Raw genomic sequence first — 21,995 nt, forward strand, 5'->3', positions numbered from 1 at the left:
GTTATCAGATACAATTTATTTTTCTATTGCTCCTTTATTCTTTCGATCCAGGTCCGGATGGAATAATTATTCCTTCCACGTTAACGAAGTTATCATCTAGTTTATATCGCGTGGAAGTTCGAACTCGACAGGTGGGAACATATAGTATAATATTCAATGATGAACATAAGATGGTCAGTTCGCAAACGCTTCAAGCTTTCGATCCCGGCAAAGTTATCATCAAAGAAATAGCAGACGCGATTTGTCATCGACCTGGAACTATTTTAGGTAATTATTCGAATGTATACAAGTTTCAATTATATATATATATATAATTTAGTGTACTAAATATATTGATTTGTCTAAAAGATAAAAAGTAGGAAATATATAAATATGTTTAACGTATTTTGTTTCTTTCTTGTATAGTTATTGCGTCGAAGGAAGCTGGTCCTGGAAAATTATCGGTCAACGTACGTGCGGGCGGTGCGGATGTCGATAGTTTGGTAAGAGAAGGGGAGAATGGCGTTTACGAAATCATATTCCATCCGACACGCGCCGCGCCTCACAAAGTTCACATAAAATACAACGAAGTCCATATTCCTGGTACGGTACTTTACATTACTCGCATTATACTAGGGTGTTATTAATATTACGAAAATTCTGAATTTTTGTTTTTATAATACTCACAGGTAGTCCATTAGATGTGACGGTACGTGGTCCTACTGGAGGACGGGAAGTGACGGCGACAGGTTTGGGTCTGTATCAGTCATGTGTCGGGAAAGTAACATCTTTCACTATCGAAACTCTCGGACGTCCTGGCAAGGAGTTCGACGTCGTTATTAGCGGTCCGCAGGGTAACGCTGTACCCGTACGTTGTTATCAGCATCGCGACGGCAATCTACTCGCTGAATTTACAACGAATAGCGTCGGTAAGATTAAAAAAGACTTTGTTGTTACGCGATAAAATATTTCGCGAAATAAAACTACTATTGCATGTTCTCTTCATCCAGGCACATACAAAATCGATGTGCTTCACGGTGCAAAACCAGTGTTGGGTTCGCCATTCTTTTGCCAAGCTTTTGACGCTGCCAAGGTGAAACTTCAAGAATTAGGTCCCATGACGATTTCAGTTCACGATCACATTGCATTTAAATGTAAGTATAAATAATAATATAGCTTGTAATGTGAATAATAGTTTTTCATGTGTGTTTTTTTGTGCAAGATAAGCGAAACACAATGCTGAAGAAAAATATATAAAATATATATAGAACTGACATCAATGAAATTTTAAGAAGTTATAACAATATTTCTGAGTTAAAAATATTTTTTATATAAATATTATTCTGTGCGCATTTTATTTACGCAACAATTTTCCTTATTTGTTAACATGTGCGAACAAGATCGTTTTCACGCGCGGAGAAAGTATGGAAGCTTAACCTAGATAAAAGCGATATGATTGAAATGAAATTATCCGAGTTGACCAAAGAACTGTGTTAATTGCTAAGTAATCGTTTGGCGAAACTTATCGGCGCGTGTAATGCCGCGTTTACTCGAGTAAGCGTAGATGTATCCTGTATTTATGTAAATATGTCGACATACTCGCATAGGCGGGAGAAAGTAACGAGCCTTTTCTAGTGCACCATAACTGTGCGACGTGCTTCAAGGCCGCGCTTAGAATGTAATTGCAGCTCAAATAAACTTAGACTACTTTCAAATAGTCTCGCTTCACGCGTTGCTCGAGCGAATAGTCGTGATACACGTTTGAGGGTCGCGTTGTCGAAGAAGAAAAGTCGCGGTGATTATTGCCTATGCCTATGCAATTCGGGGTGTACTATTATTACAGTGATGAAAGTCGACGCCGGCATGGCTGATTTGGACGTGACGGCGACGAGTCCGTCAGGCCAAGAAATCCCGCTGCAAGTCACTCCGCTCAACGACGGCGCCGAGATGATCGAGTTCTCGCCCAGTGTGCCCGGCACCTATATGATCAATGTCATTTATGGTAACGATCTTTAGGCATAAAATTTTTATTCTTTATATCGGAAAAGAATCTTATATCTTTTATATTTTTAATTTTATTACGATTATGGTAATAGGCGGATGTTCCGTACCTGGAAGTCCAGTGATATGCACTGTCGATGCGGCCGGGCAAGCTCGCGCAAAAGGTGAAGGATTACTGAGCGGTCACGTGGGTAAACCGGCGCATTTTATCGTCACCGGCACAAGAAGTCCTCCAGCGGTTCAGGTATTTACATACGACATAATAAGGAAGTTGCTTTATCAATACTTCATTGACATGTATGTAGAATTTTTTTTTACTTAATATAGCTTTGTATGCGTCGCAGGTGGATGGACCGGACAGTGTTTCTAAAGCTACCATTGAAGCGGGCGCTAATCCGGGTACATGGAATGTGTCTTATGTACCATCTGAAATCGGAATGTTTGACGTGAGAGTCGTCTGCGCTGGACAGCAGCTGCCGGGATCCCCATGGCATCCAAAGATCATAGACACACGGAATCTTCGTGTTATCGGTGAATAATTAAAGTGATTTGATATAGTTATAAAGTGATTTTGCTATCGATTTTACAGTATGTGCATACGATGATCTTGCGTGCAGGTGGCTGGTCCGCTGTATGTGACGATATCGGACGATTGAAACTGCATCCTTCGAACAAGATCAGCTTCGACACCGCGGAGGCTGGACCCGGTGAGATCAACGGAACTATCGGCGATCATTCTCTCACTTTCGAAATGACATCTAGCAACAGACTGAAGCTTGTTCCACCGCAGATAAGCAGCGGCGAACACCGTCTGGAGATATTGTTCAACGGTACACCGTTTCCCGGTGCACCAAAACTCGCGATCGTGCAGGACTTAGAGGTTTTTTATTAGCCAAATTAAATTCTAAAATCAACGTTAGATAACTGTATCATATAATTGTTCCCTGTCTATTCTGTCTAGCCACCGGTGCAGGATTCGAGTCGAGTGTTGCTCAAAGGACGAGGATTGACATCGGCCAAATGCGGTGAAGAAGTCAGTTTCACCATAGATGGTTCTCAAGCCGGTAACGGGACTCCGAAAGTACAACTGTTTTCGCCTACCAACGAACTTAACGTTACGTTGCAACATCTAGGTAAATAAAAAAAAGCATAGTAAACCTAAAAATGCGAATTAGAGAACGCAACTCTAAATATTTTTCGTATAAAACGCATACAGGTGACAGCGTTTATCGCGCAAGTTATATACCATTAACGCCGGATCCGCTCTTGATGACGGTATCGTGGAATGGAAGACAACTAAAGGGCTGTCCATTGCAAATTAACGTTACGAGCGCGGCCGACGCGTCTAGGGTTATTTGTTCCGGAGATGGATTGAAGCACGGGATCGTCGGGCAAGAGATACGAAGTTTTATCGATACTAGAAGAGCTGGACCAGGTAGAAATTTATTTCATGCTCGGATAAATATATCTATTGCTTCCGGTTAATTTTTATCGGAGACTTGTTCCGCAGGTGAGTTAACGGCGCATTGCGTCGGGCCACATAAAGTGGCATACTGCGAGTTGTACGACCACGGCGATGCTACTTTCACGTTGAACGTAAAACCACAAGAAGCAGGTCGGCACGCATTAACGATTAAATACGCTGGAGAACATGTTCCCGGTTCTCCGTTTACGTTGCGCGTCTCTGGAGCCCCGGATGCTTCAAAGGTACTTCCAATATCTAAACGTAAAAATTTGTCTAAAAAGAAATATCCCATCAATCAAACATGATATATACATTCTGAATTGAAATCAGAATAACCTTTTTCAATTAATAAAAATATGAATGTTGATTTTTTTTCGTTTTATAAAATAAATTTTAGAATTGAAATAATTTAATATTTAATGAAATATCAGGTTCGCGTTTATGGACCGGGAATCGAACACGGTGTGCTGGCGACGTTTCAGTCGCGATTTATTTGCGACACGCGAGGCGCCGGCGCTGGTCAGCTCACGGTGAGAGTACGAGGACCTAAGGGAGCGTTCAGGGTGGAGATGCAACGGGAGACTCAAAAAGACCGGATCATTCTCTGTCGATATGATCCAACGGAACCTGGGGACTACAGAGTGGAAGTTCGTTGGGCTGGTGTCTTGGTGCCAGGCTCTCCATTCCCCGTTAAAATTGTCGACACACAGGACGAATTGCTAATGCTTACTCAGGTAAAAATATATATTATATACACACACGATTATCTTTTTAAATTTTTATAGAGAAAATAATGATATAATATTGCAATTTTCTCACTATTTAATGTCATAAAAAAGAAGTATACGTTCAAGCGTAATTAAAGATTTTTATATACATTGTACGATAATAGAATGACGTATCATTTAAATAATGATATTTGTTAGATATGATACAACAAACGGCGCGATGTTTAGCTAAAATAGACGCTATTGATTCATATATTTCAGGGCGGAGATAATTATTCGACGGGCCATCATACTATCACATCGTGGCGTGGATCGCAAGCTATATTGTAGAAATGCCGCGGTTAACAAACATTGTTATTATTTTGTATGAACTAATATATATTTGATAATATATGTGGTAATTATTGTAACTTATGCAAACGTTTGCAATAAACTTTCAACATTCCATTTAAACATTCACATTTATTCTTTTCAGCTAAACTCTACATCGAGCTGTTACATTTCTATACAAAAAATTATGTACTTATTAGGAAATATCTTTTTAAAATATTTGTCTATTCATATTTTTCCTCACAGATCTCACCGATTCTTTTTCTTTTCTAGTTTATCGAGAACTCTGAATATCTCCTTGACATCTGCTTTTGCCTCTCCCTCCTCGATCCACGCCTGGTACGCCGTTATCCTGTTTGTCATGGCCTCCTTCGCTTCATTCTACTTTTGCGCGTAATTCATTCTGACAATCTTCATCGAATGCGCAACGTTTTTTTCATCGAGTACCACAGTGATTCAGCCCTGCTTAAACTTGAGGATTCTTCTGCAATTTACGCGATTTAAACACCTTAATTCACTTAATCGGCGTACATATGGAATCCTTGTTGCAGTGAGTAATTACAACCTTCTATCAAGTATCTATTATTTTCGGGTAATATAATAATGAATATTTTTCATACAAAATTAACATACATAAATATTGATTTTTATTTATATATTTTTTTCTCGAAAACATATTTTTTGTTACAAAGTGTGCTTTTTATACTAATTATATTCTATTAATGAGAGAAAAATTTATATTTATATTTGCAAAGCGATTTTACTGATTTTTTATTAATTATCGATTTTTCTTAATCAGTATATCAAGAATTTGTTAAAAAAGGATCTTTCTTTTCTTTTCTCTCTCTCTCTCTCTCTCCTCAGTCTAGCAGTCCACGTACACACGTTTAAAAATCGATTGTTATTATTTGTTGTTCGACCTACACAAAAATATGCTTCGCGTACTCAAACTTCCACATAAAACCGTAACCGCTGACTTTTACACATAATGTAATGCGGGCGCAGCATGTGTGTCATTTTAATCGGTTAAGAAATTGCACCGACGAATGTAACGAGACCGCGTAGACCCTTTAGAGCCGAACAATGCGGCGCTGCGATTGGAAAGTCATCGATCATATATCTTAATTCGCGCGTTGCGGCGTGATATTGTAAAATTTGAGACGGTGATCGATCGTTCTTTCGAACTCCCGGGAGATGACACGATTGCCGGTCGATCATCAGCAGCGATGGTGTCCCCTTCGTCTTACATTTCGCTTGTCTTATGATATAGTATATATGAGATAAATCTATAGCAATATATTTTGTTCAAGAAATATTTGTGTGTTTTCGGGGGCGGGAACCTATTTTCGAAATTTTTTACTAAGTATTTTGTTCATTTTTTATCACATTTCATCACTTTATCATCTTTAAAGTAAAAAATATAATATATAATAGTATTAAATAATAAAACATATATCGAATAACAGAGAGAAAGAGACCAATCTTCTTTTATGCTTATTTATATTTATTTGAACTTGAACCAGAGGATTAGAATACTCTTGTGAATCTTTTATATGTTATACACGCCCGATTGCCGAGATCTTATTGTATGTAATGCGCTGAAAAAAAATATTCGGGGACTCTATCGCCTCTTAATGAACCGCTCATGTCCGGTTCGCGCGTTGCGGTTTCGGTCTGTCAAGTTTTTCAAGCTGTCAAGTCTGACAGCTGTCATCTTTTAAAATCGTGGCCAAAAAAATTATTTAATATATGAGCGTACACATCGCACGACGCACTTGTCCGCAATTGAACTGCCCTGGAGCGCGACGAATCGCCATGACGATTGGGGGGCGACTTTTAAATGGGGATGTAATTTTAGGGTGCGCGAATTCCCGACGCGCGTATTTAAATTCAATCCGCATCGCTCGAGAGAGAGAGAGAGTCGTGTTATTTTCCCCAAACGCGCTGGTTTTTTTCTTTTTTTCGATGAATATCGCGTGCGTTTTTCTTATTACGGTGGGAACTCGGAAAGTGTAACAAATGGGCCGTGAATCGTTAGATACATTTTGCTGCCTCGCTTTAAAACAAAAATTCGTAACATTACGACACGCAATAAGCATTACTGAGTAGCAGCAATAAATATGCAATCTATAAAATATAAAATTTGCTAAGTTTTTTAATTTGTATTTTTTATTTTAATTCTAGAACATCAAATACACACGAACATGTAAAGGAAATATCTTGATTGAGAAATTTCCTCGCAGAATCAAGTGTAGTAATTGAATCCAATTAATTCAATGTAATGTTGTTAAGTGCGGATGTGACTTACACTGATGGCGAATCAATCTTTCAAAGGACGCAAGGGACACAGATGGTGCTAGAAAGCATGATTCGGTGAAATGAGGAAAACCCCGCCACTCTGTGTAGCCTTAATTGAGAAACAAAGGTATCTTTCACTCGTATTGTACGATCTTATTTTATACACGTGCCGATTTAACAGAATGAAATTAATTGAGGTAAAGACTTTAACAATTTAAAGAAACTAATTGTTACGATCACGAGAAATATCTGTGCAAATTTTAATAATAATAAAAAGATATACATATAATTTTTAGATAAAACAAGCGAGAGAGATATCTATGTTTAGAAAATTGCGTAAATAATGATATATAAAATCTGTGAAACAATATAAACAATATAAAAAGCAAAGTATTTTCTATAAATTTAGATTCCACCGATTTTACGATGATATCGCGCACATGCAGCATCCATCTAGTCATCGCGGCAGATTTACGAGGGCAAACACGGGAGCTGGAGGACAGCGCGGTTAATGCACAACACGTCATAATCGATACATTATTCGGACCGTCATCGTCGTAACATGATCGGCGATAAATTCATATTTCCGATCGGCCGTGTCACGATCGCGACGGTGGTCAACAAATCGTAAAGCGAAAGGCCGGTCCACTCGGGTCGGGTGCGTGTGCGTGCCAAACGCATTCAACAATGTCTGCCAATTATCGGACGATTGTCGCCGCCAACTGTCGATGGTGCTGGTCAAGTTGCCGGTTGATCGGGGGGAGTGAGTGACCACTGCCTTAGTCGTTAACTTTTGTCGGCCAGGAAAACGGTCGTTCATCCGATGTGTTTCGTTTACGCGAAGTTGCGATACGATTCGATTAAAGCGGATATCATATCGATGCTTAACAAGGAAGGATGTTCATCTATTTAATCATTTGCGATACGTATTCCTTATTTCGAGAGAAAAAAATATATAATTTGATTTCAAACAAAAATTTAGAAAAAAACTCAGTAGAATAAAAAATAAAGGCGATATCTAATAGCGGAGAGGAAAGACTTCGGGCGATGCTATGAAAAATCTGATATTGTTGCAATCATGTTCGACCATGGTCCGGCAAATGTATCGCGACAGACCATCCTTCTCCCTCGCCCTATCAATCGTGTTTCGTGTTTTTCTAAGAATACATTCGGTCGCGGACTGATACGCGAACCACGAATACGTAATTTTATGCGTGTTTGCTTTACGTATTGGGATACCCTCGTGTGTGCCTATATGACGCCGGTATTCTTATCCCTCCCGTTCGCGTTGTTTGTCCAGAAGATGGACTGACCAGCAGCTAAATCCACTCGACATCAGCGCGTATATATATGCATGATTGAAACGAAATTATGAATAAATATTTGCCGATAGAAGGTACCGGGCTTTCCGCGTCGGAAACGACAGATATGGGCGATTCCCCGGAATTGCGAAATGCAAAAATTATAAAGAGAAGAAAAGAAAGAGTTCTATTATATTTTTTTTATTTATTTAATATATAAAAATGCACATAGCATTTCTGAATTTATATTAATATAACGAATAGCACATTCTTTTTGTCTGCAAAAAGATCTAAACCAAAAAAGCTTATATTATATCAAAATTTTAAATTTTCGATAATGTTGGATATATATATAGCTTTATATTTTGTTTACAGAACGCAAATAATAGATTTAGACGATAGAAGAAAGTACACGCGCGGATATTGACGAACATCGATATTGGAACACCATGTCGTCTGTTTCCTCGAAGTAACGCAGATATGCACTTTGTGGCACATGTGTGTATATACATATATGCAAACGTCTCGATTTGCGCCACGTGTCTTCACGTGCAGAAGTCGCGTGCGAACCGGAAGCCGGATACTTTGGCCCTACTCACGGTTCGTAATACGGAACGATGTAAGTCATTGATATCGTAACCTGCACAATGCTTAATGGCCCGGTGACTCAGACATCATCCCTTCTTTTCGAATCTTTTTTTAAAATACTGACGAATATCGTGGTGCTTGGCGTATCGATTGACTGTGCATTTGACTGAGCGCAATCGATTTACCCGCAATGCAGAAAACGGGATAATTTATATAAAATAACGAAATAATAAAATACAAATTGTAAATGTAAAAAACATATACACAAGTTATGTCAATTAATTAAATATGAAAAAATGTTCTAATCGAAAGATATTTCAAAATATATTAATTTATAAAGAATGATTCGAGAGAGCATGATTTCTCGCAGGCTTTCTCTTAATCAGAATCCCCAATTGTTTGGATTTGCATCATCCCTTTATATAGAATTCCGGTCCGAAGAGCGCACATTCACGCGATATACCTATGGGAACTGGGCACCCTCCTGTGCTTCTATCCGGGAGGCATCAAAAGGCACGCAAGGTCCGCGGGAAGATGTTACATAATGCGGAATAAGGACTATCCGTGGGGTGGGCTCTCGTGAATTCGGAGCGACGAAGAATAGTCGATCGGTGGCGCGAGGTGCAAAAAATACGGGCACGCGATCCACCCTATGCCTTTCCCATTCTCTCTTTCTGTTTCGCGCCCTTGATCGCGTGATGACGTGTGCTGGACGTGTGTGCACGCGACGCGGTACACGTTTCGCGATACCCGCTGCGATCGTCGTCGTGCCGTTTTCATCGCCTGCCGCGCATGCAATCGCTCCTTAATATGTCAGGAAAATAAGCCAATCTCTTCATCGAGCCTCGTGCAAAACATACCTCTATTCACTTGTATTCATTTCTATTCACGACATCCAAGTTTCTCTTAAGAAACATGACGTGTATGATCCAAAAAGAGATCGCTTCGCAAGATCCTCGGAATTTTTCGAAATTTATATTGTATCAGATTGTGTTACAAAAATGAGAATTTTTTACGATATTGTATTACACGTACTTTAGACAATTTGATTTTCACAGAATAGCTTTTTCAATTTACTTGCCACCGATTTTATGTCGCGTAATCGCTCCTGGTCTACCTCCGCTGAAAAGTTAACGATACGATTAGTCAGCTTCGTTCCCAGGCGCCGATAATCATGTGAGCGCGTGCCGCGTACGATTCCTGTGTGAACTTTATCGTGATCGCACCCCCTCTCTCTGTTCCCCAAACGTTGCCCTTCCCGACACGCGTGAACGTCTCCGCGATGTACGCACGAGCGTGCGAATAAGGCGTAGGGGGGTTGCTCTCACGAGGGTGGCACTAGAGTGATTTCATAGTGGCGCGCGTATCACTTTGAAGGATCGGGGAGAAAGGGAGAAACTGATTGTCTTACCGGTTCTCTCAATTTCATTACTCATTTTCGAATAAACGAATAAAGACAAATCCTCCTTTTCTTTATTTGCGCAGACAGAATTGTGGAATTCATAAATAATGAGATAAAATCTTAATTTTATAAATTTGAGATTTTATAAATTTTGAAATCTATAATTTTATAAAATTACATAAATATAACTAATTACAGAGAAATTATAGTAAATATAAATTTATAAGAAAACGCATCAAATTAGGGGTATTATATTTTACATATATTCTTTTTTAAATATATATATAAATAAAAATCATACATATTTATTTTATTATAATAGATATTATAACCGATACATCGATGAACAGCAAGGATTCACACGGGACTGGAAAAGAGCAGTTTCCGGCTCCTTTCTTCTCGCATATCCGCTTGGCCTGAACGACGAAGAAGATCGCTTCCTCCACCTCTCGATCTCCTTGACCAAGTGCAACGCAGAATCCGGCCGGTGATCGCACAATCAAGGACCCACGCTCGCACGCACGCACGCACGCACGCACGCTCTCGCACACGAGTCGCCGCGAACGTTCCCACGAAAGTCGCCCCTCCCGATTTTCGTTCCCCCTTCGACGACGACGTGCGTACCCTCTCGCTCTCTCCCGTGCGCCTGGGTTTCGCTCTTTACCTCGACGAGCCGCACGGGGCCCCTCCGGTGCCCCACTCTTATCCCGAGGGCGCACACCTCCGATCATCCCCACCAGGATCGCGGGATACACCACGCGGTCGTGTGTCGTCCCTGCGTCCTCCCGCACACGACATACGTCCGCCGCCACGCGACCAGTGCACACGCACATCCTGCAGCAACTGCAGCAGCCGAGAGTGCGTCCAGCGCGCGACTTCTTCTTCCACGCATGCACGTATGCACGCGACCGCGAGCGACGTCGCGGGTAGCCGCAGCACGTGAACGCTGATAAACTCCACCGTCGTCGCGAGACAAGTGCCGGGACCGATTGCTCCTTTCGCGGTCACCGTTCTGCCCTGACCCTCCTCAAGATCCCGCGAAACGTTTGTCGACACTCGACGTGGAAACGTTGCACACAAATTTTGAAACTCACGAAAAATATGTCTCGAGGATTCAACAACAAACATACGACAATCTTCTCCAGGATTCGCAAGTTTAATGGAAATTAGATTCTTAAAGAAATTATCTCATCAGCAGCGAAGGCCCTTCGATCTTCTTCAGATTTTCCAGAGGAGATTCTGCAAATATTCATCTTTCAAACATAGATATTGAAAACTATATGATCTTTTATCGTGTTTGACATTTCATCTCGATTAATACTGCAAATTTATTCATATATAAACAGTGACTGTGTATAAATCATTCTCGTCAACGGCTATGGCATCTCATATCGTTACGGAATCGGTATCTCGCAGCATCCGGCGGTAGCGCGATCGATTTGAATATTTCTTTGATTCGCAAGAAGTTTGCGCTGTCCGATTGATCCTCCTCCATCCTCCTCTGACAGTGCAACATGTGGCGAGTGGTGGTCGCGCGTTCCGACGATAACAGCACCCTGCTATCCTCCGAGATCACTTCTGGCGCAGTCGCGCCCGGTCACCTGTCAACGCTACCGGCGCCGCCGTCGGGTCATCATTGGGGTTACCCGCCGCCGCCGCATCATCCACCTTATCAGCCACCGCAACATCCGGATATGCGTCATCATCATGACATGCGGCCGCCCGGGTCTCACGAGCTGCGACACGCTGCCGCGGTACCCGGCGACCTCAGGAATCAGGAGCTACGGCACGAGATGCAGCGACCGGATCTTCGACATCCAGAGATACAGAGGCATCAGGAATTATCCAGACACGACATCATCAGGCATCAGGACGTCCGACATCAGGATATGTCAAGCATGCGATCGGATATGACGGAGATGCGATCTAATCACGAGTTTTTGGAATTAAAAATTGATACGGAGTTAAGAAATCAAGATAGTAGCCAACAGCAACAGCAGCAGCAACAACAGCAACAACAGCAACCACAACAAAATCAAGGACACCAACAAAGAAATCTGAAGAGGACCATGAGCGATTCCGACTGCGACGATGTGTTTTCGGAGGAGAGCGGCAAGGAACCGTACGCATTTATTCTTTTATACAATCTCGCGTTATGTTATACAAAAAAAAATCCATACGATCGTTGTATTAAAATTAGAGTCTTCCAATGGAATAATTTTAAATCGTCTTATAATTCGTAAAAGTTCAGTTTCTTAAAAAAAAATTCCTAATCTACAGAATATCAAACAAGAATTTTTTGATTGTTCTATAAAAATCAGAAAAATGAAATAATTAAGATTACTTTTCTTTAAGATGAAGCAGTGAGCGTAAAAGTTTTTATTGAAATAATCTTTTGTTCTCTAAAAATTTCATCGGTCGGTCTTCTCGACGCGGCATATGTCTCTTTGTTCCGACGACAAAATCCTAATTAAAACAGCATTGTTTCAGTCTGGTCGAAATTAATTAAGCGAGTTGTCGCGCGGTCCACAAGGCGAATTGACAATATATAATTAAAATTGTTCTCTCTCGTTTCTTTTTACGATTAGAACGGTACCGTAAAATTCCGGACAAAGAAACCACGAAGTGTCTTATAACGCGCCCTTGAATGCCATGTTGCTTTTATGTGTCTCAACCCTTGCACGAAATTCCCGTTGCAGATGTAACTCGCCCGGAGGAGACTCCTGTCAGCACGCGTCGCGGAAACGCAGGAGGGGGATGATCGAGAAGAAGCGTCGCGACAGGATCAACGCGTCCCTCGGCGAGCTGAGGAGATTGGTACCGGCAGCCGCCAGGGATCCTCACAGCGGAAAGCTGGAAAAAGCGGAGATCCTGCAGCTCACTGTCGAGCATTTGCGCACGCTTCGCAATAAGGGTGAGTCTCTTCTCCTTTACTCTTTTTAATCCCTTCGCTTGAATTATTTCTTTAAATTAAATCGTTCGGTAAATACGGCGATTTTCTATGCTCCTATGTACATTATTATTTTTATTTCTAAATTCTGGGATGCCGAAAACATTATTTGTGATAAAAACGATTTAATTTATATTAATTTATTATTATTTTATTTTATTTATTTATTTAATTTAATTTTTAATTAATTCAATTTATTATAGAAAAATTTTTAACTGTGACAAAAAAACTTGTTTTGATTAACTAGTGTATGTGTTTTAGATTAACGCTATTATATAAAATGATTGAACGCGGAAACTACCGCTTCGCACGCGAGAACGGAAATGACATAACGGAAGTGCAGATCGAAAGATGTAACGGTGTCGAGTAATAAGATCCCTGAATCCGGAAGAAACGCCTTTTCTTATTATGAATGCGTAGAAGGATTCGAAGACGATTCTCCAAGATCAATGAGACCTCCCTTCCTTTCTAACTCGAGATTTCTCGGGCCTGACATTAATAATCTCTCGACGATTACTAATTTGATTCTTACGCCATTATTATGTCTCTCGGTTAGCGGTCTTTTTTTCCTACCGGAAGACACCTGTTGACCGTAAGGGTGAACAGAGAGAACACTAACTGTAACTGTGTAACCGAATACCCATCTGTCGTCTCTGCGTTTCCTTATTACGCAGATCCGAAATATATTAACGTAGATTTGTAAACGAGATCTTTGTATCATAATATCTGAAATGTGCGCAGATATATATCTCTTTAATTTTAAAAATTATCATTCTATTATAATATCAATATTTTTTTACAATTGATGAATATGTCACTTTGTTGTTAATTATTTTTTTTATAAAAATAATACGCGAAAAGTCAGTTAATTTGATCAATTCGCAAATATTAATTGATGGAATTCTTTCGGAAAAATATTAAACAAATTCCAAATGCAATTCTTTCAATACAATATTGATATTATTGCGAACGGTTCACAAGAAATATTTTCGAGAAAGAGGCATCGCGTAGAGAAAATCATGAGACAAGGTGTGGCATATGGTTTCCCGTGAAGGCCGCCATACAAACGGGATCCACACACGCGAGCAGGTGCTGGACCGGGCGCGGAGATCCTGTGGGAAGCACAGGAAGTCAACGACTCTCTGGAAGTGGTGTTCCCACGATTGGTGGCGGCGGGCCCGGGGGTGAGGTGTCCCGCGTGTTGCACCCCTCGCGAGGGAGGCGCTCGGCGGATCGGCCTGGGGCAGATGTCGAACCCTGTGGGAAACCAGCTAGAGAGCCGCGCATATATGAGCTTGCACGGACACGCACCACCAATACACACGTCCGCGATTGTGTGCGCGGTCTCCCTATTTGTAAATGCGTGCACGTCGAAGGGCGCGACGAGCACTGTGTGTCTCTTTCTCTCCTCCCCTTTCTTCTAAAAACGAGCGATATTAAATTTAATATCGCTAAACAAACTATTGCGATATTTCATTATCGGCCAGAGATTTACTGTAATATTTAAGACTTCCATAATGACATTTGTTGTTTCGATAATGATACTTGTCAATCAAGGATCAATATCGATTGAATAATATTTTGTTGTTATTTTGTTAATAGATTTGCAAAGGAAAATATTCACACGCTCGGTTCGACATTTTTATATCTTACGCTTATATTAATTTTTAAACGTCAGTACACACCGAATAAGTTCCTTTTTTATCATTTTGCCCAAAGTTTCGAAGTCACTTATCGCAGGCTTTAGCAAAGATCAATCGCGCGTGATTTTAACGCGTACCTAGTAGTCTACATACGCAATAGACTTTTCTTATAAGTGATGTTTGTATAGGGGGTCTGAGAACTTGCATAATAACGTGGGACACTCCACTCGTTTATTCGGTGCGTGCATATCTCGCGTACGAGATGCCTGGTTAGTCTATGGGGGTCTAAATGGTTCCCACGCTACCTGTCCCATTCCACGTGCACACAATGAACCGCCTGCTACTAAAGCTAAGGCGCCCATCTCGCCTCGGTGCACGATGCTGAGGCATTGTTGCGCCGCGAAAACCAAAAGTGCACAAAAGATCTCGGTCCGCAGATGCATTTCTTAATCTGCGAATCGTCCGAAGATGATTCGCGGGAAAAACCCCGGGAAAAACAGCGATATCATCTTTCGACACCTGCTCCCTTTCAAAGCGCGACACCTTTGTCGAAAAGTAATTTTCTCGTTGAAGTGTAAACAATTACATTATACAAAAAAAAATTACGTACTATTTTTTTTATCTATAAAAGTTTTCTTTATCTTAAACATATTTTAAAGACACGATATATATATGTATATATGATTTGTTATTACATATTTGTTATTACATAACAAATCTTAAATTATTATATATTATATATTTGATAACTATAGAGAAAGATATAATATATTTTTTTAATATTTTTATCATTAATCACGATGTAAATTGCAATTACAGGACCGGAGGGCTATGACAGCACGAAGCTAGCTATGGATTATCATGCGGTAGGCTGGGGAGAGTGTGCCGCCGAAGTGGGCCGATACCTGGTGACCATGGAGGGCCTGGACGAGAGAGATCCGCTTCGGCTACGGCTACTATCGCATCTGCAGAGCTTCCACCGGGAACATCCGCCGTCAGCCGTGCCCTCGGCGGTGCCCGCTGCGTCTACGACGTTGTCGTCTACCTCGACTGCCAGCAGTTACGAGCCGCCAAGCACGGTCTCCGCCGGGATGCCGCCCGGTCCGGGGACCATGCCGCCGCTTCTAGGCGGCTGGAGCCAATACCCGGGTCAGTATCCCCAGCAACAACACGGGAAACCCTATCGACCCTGGGGCGCGGAACTAGCATACTGACCTTGAACCCCCGATGCACAATCGACGGCCATGGTCGTTTAGTGCAAGAGCAGACAACAAGAACATTCTAATGCAAAATTGTAGAATTTACTTTCCCTTTGCAAAATTTGATGTATAAGGAGAACGACATAATGCATAAGTGCGTAACTGGATTTTATGTTACAAATATTTTACGAAACAAATGTGAGCGGCAAATTTTGTGTATATACGTATTATATATTTGTTGTACAATATTTTAATATTTTATGATTAACATATCTCAGGAATGTTCAACGACCAAAACTGTATATCAGTGCATTTTCAATGAGTGAGACAATGATAGTCATGTGTGAATACCTAACTTAAAAAGATATTTATTAATAGAAAAAATTTGTACATAGATTGTACATACATACGCTTAAATGTAAATAATAAGACATATTCGTAATTTTATCTCGTAAGCGATTGCGTAAGCGTGTAAAGTCCAGCGTGAATAAAAAAAGAAAAAAAGGCGAAGGAGAGAGAGAGAGAGAAACAGTTGTCGTACGCATGCCGGAACGTGCCATTTACGCATTTTAATGTTTACATATGAAAGAGGTCCAAGTATTTTTGCGATACGATTTTATAATAAAACGATAACACACGAAGATACAAATAGAATCTCATCGCATGTGATTCCTCTCCTTTGTACTTTTCCCCAAGAGAGTCCAATCGATATTACATTTCCGCGATGTACAGCCATTAATCGGCATTCACGCGAAACTGAAGCGCATCGGATAAGAATATCCTATATTCTCATCGGATAACTGACACTGAGGTAATTCCTGGGAACGTATATAATATAAATCGAGACTCGTAAATACAATCTAATCGATCATTTACGAATTTAGATACCTGACATATCAAAACATTATCGATGTTTGCACGACCCTATAGTGCGCACAACTGTGTACGTACCTGTTATGAAACTATTTACGGTCGGAAATACTCTTTTTTTCAATAAGATCGATCCACACTATCGCTTATTATGCGCAAAATAAACACGGATTCCTCTGGAAAGAAATTTAAGTTTAGTAAAGCATTGATTTTTGGCATTTAAATAGACTATTGTTGAAAATTGTATTCCCTGTGCGTGCTTCCAAGATATTTAACAATCCTAAAAAGAAATTCATCATTTTAATTTTTAATTAGATTTACAAAAAAGAAGTTTTGTCTTGATCAAAGTTTTTTTCAACTATAATAGCTACCAGGAAATAATCCTATGTTGCAGATATTTGTCGATAGTGAAACGTTGACAGTCAAATCACCTCGTTGTACTGCATCTTTTGTACGGATTTTACCCACCCGAAGGCTTTCAAGAGAGAATCGACGCAAATTTGCGGATGAAAGAATTTACAGCATTCGGGGAGGAGGACGCGCATCGTTTCTCTTCCTTTCTCATGCAAAATTCTCTTCGCAGACGCGGAATATTCCCGACTACAAAGAACAATAAGACTTACGACCCTCCCGCTCGCGTCATGTCCGTAAACCAGTTTTTCGAATCATTAGTTTCGCAGCACAGCTCGCGCGCACGTTTACTTCCTCTTTCCTTTTCTTTTTAATAAACTACGGTCAACGATTAGTCGCGAATATTTGTGCTCCCGCGCAGCGTCGACAAAACCTAATTTTCGGGAATTACTGATATTGCGTAGGCACGTGCGGCCTATTGTTCGCGCGTGCTCGTTACGCACGATTTTTTCTATAGGTCGCACGCGCGCATAATTGCGAAACGCGTCCATGTAACGCGTTCAACCGCGAGCTCTTGTCAAAACTTGACACTTCTCGTCAAATTAACAGTAGAAGAGCTTTTTCTCCGTTAGACAGTAATACGAGCTTGTTTAATCGTCAGAAGGCTACACAAATTAATATTTTAGTTAATATTTTATTTCAATCTTAATTATACATGTATATATATATATATATATATCATATCAATACATTGCAGGAAAATATATGAATTAAAAATAATAAATAATTATATACCCTAAATAATTTTTTTAGGGTATCAAATTTTACGTAGATTTGTTTCAAAAATCAATACTTGATTATATTTAATAGATTTATATATCATAATAAATAAAAAAGAAAATTTTTATTATTTCTTACACTAGAAATTTATTCTGAAGTCGAATAATACGAGATACAAGAAAAGTTAAAAATGCAAATTCCAAATTCCAAATTGCAATTACACATTAGACTCCAATCACAAATAGATATTAAAAAATAATGTAAAATGTAAAAAATAAATGAATATTAAAAAGTAAAGCAACAGGAGGATAGTTGAAGGTTCTTTCGAGAATCGCTATTAAATAATAAATTCTCTGCTCTCTCTGTAAATCATTATTATAGATATTCGCGAAAGTAGGACGACGAGTGGTTAAAATGTCACCAGAAACGACCCGAAATTACAGAGAAGGCTATAGTTTTGTAAAAGAAATACTATAATGCTTATAACACATCACCGGAATGATCGTTACAGAAAACCGTAACGAGACCGTAACGTGAAAATCGCGCGCGGGTCGATAGCTATTACCAATTCAAACGAAGGTTCCGCGTGTCGTGTTGCTTGGTGTGTGACACTGGTATATATTATACTGCATATTACGCTATACGACACATACATGTATGCGGTACACATTGCGCGATCAATGAAACCGCGATGACAGGGGTCACGGGAACGCTATATGTCGGAGATCGTCAATAAAACCGTTTTATTCATGACACTCACATATCCATTACAAAGTCACAGCCTTATCGAAAACGCTCTTACGTAAAGTATGTATCAACACGCATCGCGTACAACTACGTACACATCCATATACATATATATTGTATATATATCCTGTGTCTTTTATTTTATATATACATATATAAATTCTGCATCTATACATAGATATAAGTCGTTAAAGCACTTCTCTTCTCCCCTCTTACAAATCGACCCGTAGGAAGAATAAAAATTGCGATTACCCTTCAGTAAGGATTGACTTTGCGTTTTGAGCAAAAGTGCGGGAAATAGATCGGAAATAGAAAATCTTAATTCGGGTGACCAGGCCGGTGCGATTTATTGCGTAAACATCCTCGATATCCGTAGTAACTCGAATTTGTCGAAAAGAATTGAAACGAAATCGCAGAAAAGAGAAAATGCGTTTTTTTTAATTGTCTCTCGCGAAATATACACGATGTTCGTTTCTCGGAATGAATGTATGATGAGTTTACCTATATCGAGGATCAGTTGTATCGACTAACTATAATCTAACGGGCGCACGAGATATTGAATACCTAGGACGATCAGCGTGACGACGACATCGAGTTACAAAGTCGGATTCCCTCTCGCTGATAATTAACGGGGGAAATTATTAGAGTATCCAACATGAGATTGATGATCAAATTTTTCATCGATATCCGGCTGTTCCGGAAAGATGTATGCGAGTATATGTATAATTTATATATTGTAAAAAAATAAATAATTTAATCTTCTTTATTATCATTTTAATTTATAATTATTATTCTAATGATTAAAATTTAATTTTCTTACGACCATATAATTATGAATTATTTGGACACAGCGAGGAGGCTCTGTCACATTCGACTTTGGTGTAGCTTTCGAGCGTCTCGCGCGAAAATAAATTATCAATTACCTGAAACAGTGCACGATATCGAAAAGAAATAATATCTTGCAAAAAATTAATCTATGAGTTAGATTCGATGTGATAAAATCACACGATAAGTGGAAAAATTCTATTATATTTCGAACGTCATTCTTCCGTGATTGATAACACGCTAGGCGATATATATATTTTTTGTACTACGTCACATATTGCTATTCTCTATTCTATATTGAAAGAAATGATGACGCGCGAAGAGAAGAAACGTCGCACTTTCTTTCTTTCTTTCTTGTACAATAAAATGTAGGAAAAAAGACGATCGTTGAACTGAATAAATTAAACCAACTAATTTAATTATTAATATAACCGCGTTTGCGTATTCATAGCTAAACTATTATAATTGTAATGAGACGACTGTGTATGGTAATAAAGAAATAGTGCGTCTATTACGGAGAAAGTTATGCGGTTAAATGAGATCAAAATTATCGCAAACGTCAGAATGCAAACTATAAAATAAATCGATAAATCTAGTGTTGGAAGACTAATTGGAAATGAAGCATCATCTCTTCTTCGCATTCTTATCTCACGATAATATGTTGAAAGATCGTCTGATAGGATGATTATTGATAATAATACAAGGTCTATAGAATTTCTCTCTCTATCTTTCATCCTCCCTCATCCCGACGATATGTTACATCTCATAAAATAAAAGAGAGCGTAAAACCTGTGCATGGAACGGATTACGGATGGATTGTGATTAATCCTTAACCGAGTTCTCGACGAGCATGTTCTTTGGTGCTGCTATTGCATTAACAGAGATACTGTCCAGAAAATAAAAATGACATACTCGAATATTCACCGGTTAAGGGTTAAATATCGTTAAGAATCGTACATCCGCGATTCTTTGCCACCCTTTTGGACGGCATGCGATTGCCGGCGAATTTAATAGTGAGACAAACGAGCGAGCGATACGTGTCGCTTATGGGCACGGATGTTAGATTATCATCTCGTTTTCTCTGTTCTCGTTCTTCTGGTTCTCCTCATACTCGTCGCAGCAGCAACAATTCGACGTGCAGTCCTCCTGGTTCTCGGCGACATACGTCATATAGGTGTCGATACTCTTGGCGTCTAAGGACGGCAGGGACCACGAGAGCGAGGTCGTCTCGAGGTCCGGAATGGCCGTGTGCCAGGAACTGGGATCGCGCGATTTTTTCGCCTTATGATTCTTGGTGGACAGCTTTTTTATCGCCTGTAAAGTGAAAAAAATGAAAAAAAGAGAATACATCGCTCTCTTAAATAACGAAGGGAAGAAACGGAACGCATCCTTTCGCGGGGAAAGGTCGACGCAAGTTCTCACTGTTTCACTAATTACACGACAGAACTCGTTCATACTCGAAATCACGCAACGACGCGTATATCTATAAGGACATCGATCCGCGATAATTCAACCGCGCGCGAAAATTTTACACCTAGATGAAATGACGTAAACGAAAGCATGCCACGTGTGTCGTAATTCTACACGACGCAAAACAAGACGCGTAAAATTCGTGTTAACGAACGTTGCGCCCTTTAATCGAGCCGAGGAAATATACGAAAACGGTCATGTGTGTCCGGATGGAATTAGGCCACACATGCGCCCGAAAGAAACACGCGTGCGTGCGTGCGTGCGTGCAACAGTCGATCGGAGAGCCGATTGACGTCCGATGACAGATAACGGCTTACCCGCAGAATCCTGCGACCGGACTTGCCGAGGAATTTTTTCAGCATCGCGGCCGGTTCCGACGTCAACGTCACCGCTTCTCTTCACACCTCCCCGAGAAGGAGAGCAGCCGCGCCGATTATTCTCCTCGTCGTCGTCGCGCGCGGGTATACACGCGTGCACGGGATTGATTTTCGGACGTGGTTGCGCCTATCCGTCCCGCACCACCGTCTTCGATCCGTGAATCGACGCGTACACAATACGGCGTCGCGCGACGAAATACCGCTCCGGATCGACGAGCCGCTCTATTTATTACCTCGGCTTCAGCCCCAGACTCCGCGTCCGATCCCGCACGATCATCCCCGAACGCGACAGCTCGCGGATACATCACGTCCCACTCCGTACAATCTCTTGCGGAAACGCTTTCCTCTTGTGTGGTACGCTCGAGGCAATTAACCCTTACGAAGATAGAAAGGTTAATGAGCGACCGGTAATTACGATTGACTTAACGCAATTGTAATTTTCGCGGCGCCGTCATCTCCGGCCGGGATCATTTTAATTGATAAAGTTAAATATTGCGAACAGGGAGAGACGTCTATTTATGTATCCCAATCTACAGATTGCGCGCTACAAATTATTTACAAGAACGCGGAAAATATGTTTTCCGTTATTTAAATCAAAAAATTCATTCCTCGAAAAATGAAAATGTTATGAAATTTTTCGATCATACAAATTCTAATAATTTTCATTGTCGAATTTTTTTGAGTCTAATTA

At 40.3% G+C, this 21,995-nt stretch overlaps 3 protein-coding genes across 5 annotated transcripts in view; 2 read left to right on the top strand and 1 right to left on the bottom strand.

The window, feature by feature from the left end:
* Positions 1–4,583, top strand: part of Jbug (filamin-type immunoglobulin domains fbug) — a 30,361-nt gene extending 25,778 nt beyond the window's left edge. Inside the window, exons 28-40 of the mRNA XM_070294732.1 lie at positions 52–267; positions 406–582; positions 669–908; positions 990–1,133; positions 1,823–1,981; positions 2,076–2,224; positions 2,325–2,511; positions 2,598–2,860; positions 2,942–3,113; positions 3,197–3,415; positions 3,491–3,687; positions 3,877–4,179; positions 4,435–4,583. Coding sequence (XP_070150833.1) covers positions 52–267; positions 406–582; positions 669–908; positions 990–1,133; positions 1,823–1,981; positions 2,076–2,224; positions 2,325–2,511; positions 2,598–2,860; positions 2,942–3,113; positions 3,197–3,415; positions 3,491–3,687; positions 3,877–4,179; positions 4,435–4,503 — 2,495 coding nt within the window. The 3' untranslated portion in view covers positions 4,504–4,583. The remainder of the gene's footprint in view (positions 1–51; positions 268–405; positions 583–668; positions 909–989; positions 1,134–1,822; positions 1,982–2,075; positions 2,225–2,324; positions 2,512–2,597; positions 2,861–2,941; positions 3,114–3,196; positions 3,416–3,490; positions 3,688–3,876; positions 4,180–4,434) is intronic.
* Positions 4,584–6,693: 2,110 nt separating this feature from the next.
* Hey (Hairy/E(spl)-related with YRPW motif) lies at positions 6,694–17,864 on the top strand. 3 transcript variants are annotated; one of them, XR_011446820.1, is made up of 7 exons: positions 6,694–6,928; positions 7,211–7,564; positions 8,478–8,721; positions 11,601–12,214; positions 12,792–13,006; positions 15,505–16,695; positions 17,149–17,864. XR_011446820.1 is itself a non-coding variant. In XM_070294798.1 (6 exons), exons 3-6 carry the CDS (start codon positions 8,599–8,601, stop codon positions 15,897–15,899), a joined length of 1,347 nt encoding a protein of 448 aa, XP_070150899.1. In that variant the 5' UTR covers positions 6,694–6,928; positions 7,211–7,564; positions 8,478–8,598; the 3' UTR covers positions 15,900–17,087. The 3 variants fall into 3 exon arrangements, 2 of the variants coding, with proteins under 2 accessions (XP_070150899.1, XP_070150913.1); XM_070294798.1 differs by lacking the exon at positions 17,149–17,864 and having other exon boundaries at positions 15,505–17,087; XM_070294812.1 differs by lacking the exon at positions 17,149–17,864 and having other exon boundaries at positions 10,415–12,214; positions 15,505–17,086.
* Positions 17,865–19,440: 1,576 nt separating this feature from the next.
* Positions 19,441–21,506, bottom strand: LOC138932716 (uncharacterized). Its single transcript, XM_070294827.1, has 2 exons — positions 21,245–21,506; positions 19,441–20,771 (listed from the first exon to the last, which is right to left on the bottom strand). The coding sequence occupies exons 1-2, from the start codon at positions 21,287–21,289 to the stop codon at positions 20,517–20,519; spliced, it is 300 nt and encodes a 99-aa protein (XP_070150928.1). The 5' UTR covers positions 21,290–21,506; the 3' UTR covers positions 19,441–20,516.
* Positions 21,507–21,995: the final 489 nt, after the last annotated feature.

This window comes from Polyergus mexicanus, unplaced genomic scaffold (assembly GCF_030449975.1).
Source record: "Polyergus mexicanus isolate NDT 795.1 unplaced genomic scaffold, iyPolMexi1.0 SCAF_1, whole genome shotgun sequence".
NCBI lineage: Eukaryota > Metazoa > Arthropoda > Insecta > Hymenoptera > Formicidae > Polyergus > Polyergus mexicanus.